This window comes from Nanorana parkeri, unplaced genomic scaffold (genome assembly GCF_000935625.1).
Source record: "Nanorana parkeri isolate BGI_ZX_2015 unplaced genomic scaffold, ASM93562v1 scaffold3684, whole genome shotgun sequence".
NCBI classification, from domain to species: domain Eukaryota; kingdom Metazoa; phylum Chordata; class Amphibia; order Anura; family Dicroglossidae; genus Nanorana; species Nanorana parkeri.
In genome coordinates, this window is record NW_017309952.1 from 32,480 (window position 1) to 37,630 (window position 5,151).

Here is a 5,151-nt window from a genome sequence, read left to right on the forward strand (position 1 = left end):
GGAGTTGCGGGGGGAGGGGACGGAACAATTTATTAATGGCACTTTTATCACTGACCAGCTGCTCTCTCCTCTCTATAAAAAGCTCATTACATGCGATAGTAACAAGCTAATTGATTACTAATTGAATGAATTGGCACAGCGGCTGCTGTCAGCCGGTGACATACGAGGGGACTGCGGGATGAATGATATCTCTGGTGGTCACCCGCAGGACACCCAGCTTCATGCCGATTGGCTGCTGGTGGCCAGATGAAGGGAGTCTGGGGAGCCCAGGCGGCTCCTGCTGCCCCCTGCTGGGCTGTGTTGGCACTGCCCTGCCCATTGTCTTCACCGCCCGTCCGGAACCTCGTCTGTTACGGATATCGGCCATTGTTTCTGGGTCGGACGCGAGCCGCGCATCGCTCTCCGCACGTCGCACCGTCTTCTTCACACATTGCCCAAATCTCACTTCTAAAATAAAATGTTCTCCATGGAATTCAATGTATCAGATCGGAGAAGATGAGATGTATTATCCTCAGCCGGTGTCTGATTGGTGCAGAGGGCACCTCAGACAGTCCGTCGTCTCCTCATCCGGGACTGAAGATGTAATTTTCGCTCCCATGACGCAATGCGGGATCTCGTTTCTGCTGGGGTGGGGGCGGGGACACACAGCAGGGGTTGGGTGACCACCAATGCTGCTCTACCAAGGAGGTCACCAGGATCCTGCAGCGCTACAAGCCGGAGTTCTCCCGACTGACCGTCATATGGCCGGACCTCAGACGCGGCACGTGTGGTCGGGAGGGACATGGCGACCATGTGAAGGTCAGAGAGTGACATGTAGGTCGGATGGTGATGACTCCACCTGGATTCTGCAGCTACTACCACTCCTGTAACACCTGGGAGCAGGGAGGAGGAGCACTGTCCAGGGGCCCAGAGCTGAAGGGGCCCCGCCAACAGGCTCCGCCCCATTTCCCCGCGGTGCGCTCACAATACAGAAGAGGAGATCACATGGTGTATGGGGGACCAGTCACCACTAGAGGAGATCACATGGAGTATGTGGGACCAGTCACCACTAGAGGAGATCACATGGAGTATGGGGGACCAGTCACCACTAGAGGAGATCACATGGTGTATGGGGGACCAGTCACCACTATGGGAGATCACATGGTGTATGGGGGACCAGTCACCACTAGAGGAGATCACATGGAGTATGGGGGACCAGTCACCACTAGAGGAGATCACATGGTGTATGGGGGACCAGTCACCACTAGGGGAGATCACATGGTGTATGGGGGACCAGTCACCACTAGAGGAGATCACATGGAGTATGGGGGACCAGTCACCACTAGGGGAGATCACATGGTGTATGGGGACCAGTCACCACTAGAGGAGATCACATGGAGTATGGGGGACCAGTCACCACTAGAGGAGATCACATGGTGTATGGGGGACCAGTCACCACTAGAGGAGATCACATGGTGTATGGGGGACCAGTCACCACTAGGGGAGATCACATGGTGTATGGGGGACCAGTCACCACTAGAGGAGATCACATGGTGTATGGGGGACCAGTCACCACTAGGGGAGATCACATGGTGTATGGGGGACCAGTCACCACTAGAGGAGATCACATGGTGTATGGGGGACCAGTCACCACTAGGGGAGATCACATGGTGTATGGGGGACCAGTCACCACTAGAGGAGATCACATGGTGTATGGGGGACCAGTCACCACTAGAGGAGATCACATGGTGTATGGGGGACCAGTCACCACTAGAGGAGATCACATGGTGTATGGGGGACCAGTCACCACTAGAGGAGATCACATGGTGTATGGGGGACCAGTCACCACTAGGGGAGATCACATGGTGTATGGGGGACCAGTCACCACTAGAGGAGATCACATGGTGTATGGGGGACCAGTCACCACTAGGGGAGATCACATGGTGTATGGGGGACCAGTCACCACTAGAGGAGATCACATGGTGTATGGGGGACCAGTCACCACTAGGGGAGATCACATGGTGTATGGGGGACCAGTCACCACTAGGGGAGATCACATGGTGTATGGGGGACCAGTCACCACTAGGGGAGATCACATGGTGTATGGGGGACCAGTCACCACTAGGGGAGATCACATGGTGTATGGGGGACCAGTCACCACTAGGGGAGATCACATGGTGTATGGGGGACCAGTCACCACTAGGGGAGATCACATGGTGTATGGGGGACCAGTCACCACTAGGGGAGATCACATGGTGTATGGGGGACCAGTCACCACTAGGGGAGATCACATGGTGTATGGGGGACCAGTCACCACTAGGGGAGATCACATGGTGTATGGGGGACCAGTCACCACTAGGGGAGATCACATGGTGTATGGGGGACCAGTCACCACTAGAGGAGATCACATGGTGTATGGGGGACCAGTCACCACTAGAGGAGATCACATGGTGTATGGGGGACCAGTCACCACTAGGGGAGATCACATGGTGTATGGGGGACCAGTCACCACTAGAGGAGATCACATGGTGTATGGGGGACCAGTCACCACTAGAGGAGATCACATGGTGTATGGGGGACCAGTCAGTTAAATCTTTAATAAATGAGGTCACATGGTTCCTGAAGTCAGCGGTCACAGAAATCACTTCAACGACCAGCAAAGCTTACACTCTACTACTCCACCTCAAAATATTGTTCACAGTATGGGGGCGGAGTTTTCCACGCTCCGCCTCCATCTGGAGTATATAAAATATCGGTCACAATGAGCAGATATTTAATTCAAAGCGCGTTTCTCTGAGCGAGCGAATGGCGTTTATCGCGGCGGGACACGAGAGTGCGTCGGAACGTCTCATTGTTCCGTCTTATCTCTGCTGATAATTCTTCTCAACGACTCGCCGAAAATGTTTTCCTTTTTCTTTTATTGAGACGCAGCGCTCGGAGGCGGCGACCTTTATGTCGAGGGCTCGTCTCATTCTCTCATATAAAGTGCAAATATTATAGATTAATTAATCCGATGTGATTATAATTTAATCACTTCCAGTCACCGGGGAGACGGCGGCTTTTATCCCTCTCTCAATTACAGGGCGGGGGAGGGGCGCTAATTTGTGTCGTTCAGCTAATGATAGATGATAATAAATAAATCCCATCCCTGGTGAGAATCGACCAATCCTCAGGCTCCGCCATCGGAATAATGTCCCCTGGAGGCTCCGCCCTTGGTATAACCCCCCTGGAGGCTCCGCCCTCGGAAACCCCCCTGGAGGCTCCGCCCTCGGAAACCCCCCTGGAGGCTGCGCCCTGGGAATAATGTCCCCTGGAGGCTCCGCCATCGGAATAATGTCCCCTGGAGGCTCCGCCATCGGAATAATGTCCCCTGGAGGCTCCGCCATCGGAATAATGTCCCCTGGAGGCTCCGCCATCGGAATAATGTCCCCTGGAGGCTCCGCCATCGGAATAATGTCCCCTGGAGGCTCCGCCATCGGAATAATGTCCCCTGGAGGCTCCGCCATCGGAATAATGTCCCCTGGAGGCTCCGCCATCGGAATAATGTCCCCTGGAGGCTCCGCCATCGGAATAATGTCCCCTGGAGGCTCCGCCATCGGAATAATGTCCCCTGGAGGCTCCGCCATCGGAATAATGTCCCCTGGAGGCTCCGCCATCGGAATAATGTCCCCTGGAGGCTCCGCCATCGGAATAATGTCCCCTGGAGGCTCCGCCATCGGAATAATGTCCCCTGGAGGCTCCGCCATCGGAATAATGTCCCCTGGAGGCTCCGCCATCGGAATAATGTCCCCTGGAGGCTCCGCCATCGGAATAATGTCCCCTGGAGGCTCCGCCATCGGAATAATGTCCCCTGGAGGCTCCGCCATCGGAATAATGTCCCCTGGAGGCTCCGCCATCGGAATAATGTCCCCTGGAGGCTCCGCCATCGGAATAATGTCCCCTGGAGGCTCCGCCATCGGAATAATGTCCCCTGGAGGCTCCGCCATCGGAATAATGTCCCCTGGAGGCTCCGCCATCGGAATAATGTCCCCTGGAGGCTCCGCCATCGGAATAATGTCCCCTGGAGGCTCCGCCATCGGAATAATGTCCCCTGGAGGCTCCGCCATCGGAATAATGTCCCCTGGAGGCTCCGCCATCGGAATAATGTCCCCTGGAGGCTCCGCCATCGGAATAATGTCCCCTGGAGGCTCCGCCATCGGAATAATGTCCCCTGGAGGCTCCGCCATCGGAATAATGTCCCCTGGAGGCTCCGCCATCGGAATAATGTCCCCTGGAGGCTCCGCCATCGGAATAATGTCCCCTGGAGGCTCCGCCATCGGAATAATGTCCCCTGGAGGCTCCGCCATCGGAATAATGTCCCCTGGAGGCTCCGCCATCGGAATAATGTCCCCTGGAGGCTCCGCCATCGGAATAATGTCCCCTGGAGGCTCCGCCATCGGAATAATGTCCCCTGGAGGCTCTGCCATCGGAATAATGTCCCCTGGAGGCTCCACCCTCGGAATAATGTCCCCTGGAGGCTCCGCCCTCAGAATAATGTCCCCTGGAGGCTCCGCCCTCGGAATAATGTCCCCCTGGAGGCTCCGCCCTCAAAATAATGTCCCCTGGAGGCTCCGCCATCCGAATAATGTCCCCTGGAGGCTCTGCCCTCGGAATAATGTCCCCTAGAGGCTCCGCCATCCGAATAATGTCCCCTGGAGGCTCCGCCATCCGAATAATGTGCTCTGGAGGCTCCGCTATCGGAATAATGTCCCCTGGAGGCTCCGCCATCGGAATAATGTCCCCTGGAGGCTCCGCCATCGGAATAATGTCCCCTGGAGGCTCCACCCTCGGAATAATGTGCTCTGGAGGCTCCGCTATCGGAATAATGTCCCCTGGAGGCTCCGCCATCGGAATAATGTCCCCTGGAGGCTCCGCCATCGGAATAATGTCCCCTGGAGGGGATTAGGACAAGAGATGCGGGGCGGCTGCCCTGGGCGCCCTGTGCTATTGATGCCCCTCCCCTATGTGCCCACCAACATTTCAGCCCCTGAGACACAAATTGCTCCTGCCAAGACCCTCCCTACTTTCAGTGGACCATTCAAACCCCGCCTCTGATTATGCAGGGACCGCCCACACATTGCCCAACACAACACCCCCCTTCATCCCCAACACAGCGCCCCCCTTCATCCCCCA

General features: G+C 56.1%; 1 protein-coding gene across 1 annotated transcript; it reads right to left on the reverse strand.

Moving 5' to 3' along the window:
- Nucleotides 1-3,005: 3,005 nt before the first annotated feature.
- LOC108803401 (basic proline-rich protein-like) lies at nucleotides 3,006-4,896 on the reverse strand. The gene is made up of 2 exons (XM_018575246.1): nucleotides 4,473-4,896; nucleotides 3,006-4,429 (listed from the first exon to the last, which is right to left on the reverse strand). The coding sequence occupies exons 1-2, from the start codon at nucleotides 4,894-4,896 to the stop codon at nucleotides 3,006-3,008; spliced, it is 1,848 nt and encodes a 615-aa protein (XP_018430748.1).
- Between the last annotated feature and the right edge of the window lie 255 nt (nucleotides 4,897-5,151).

Excerpts from the sequence above, each read along its gene's own strand:
- LOC108803401 (XM_018575246.1), bottom strand. The coding sequence starts at position 4,896 with ATGGCGGAGCCTCCAGGGGACATTATTCCGATGGCGGAGCCTCCAGGG. Across the intron at positions 4,430-4,472 it reads CAGGGGACATTATTCCGAGG|GGGACATTATTCCGATGGCG; the intron begins GTGGAGCCTCCA and ends CAGAGCCTCCAG.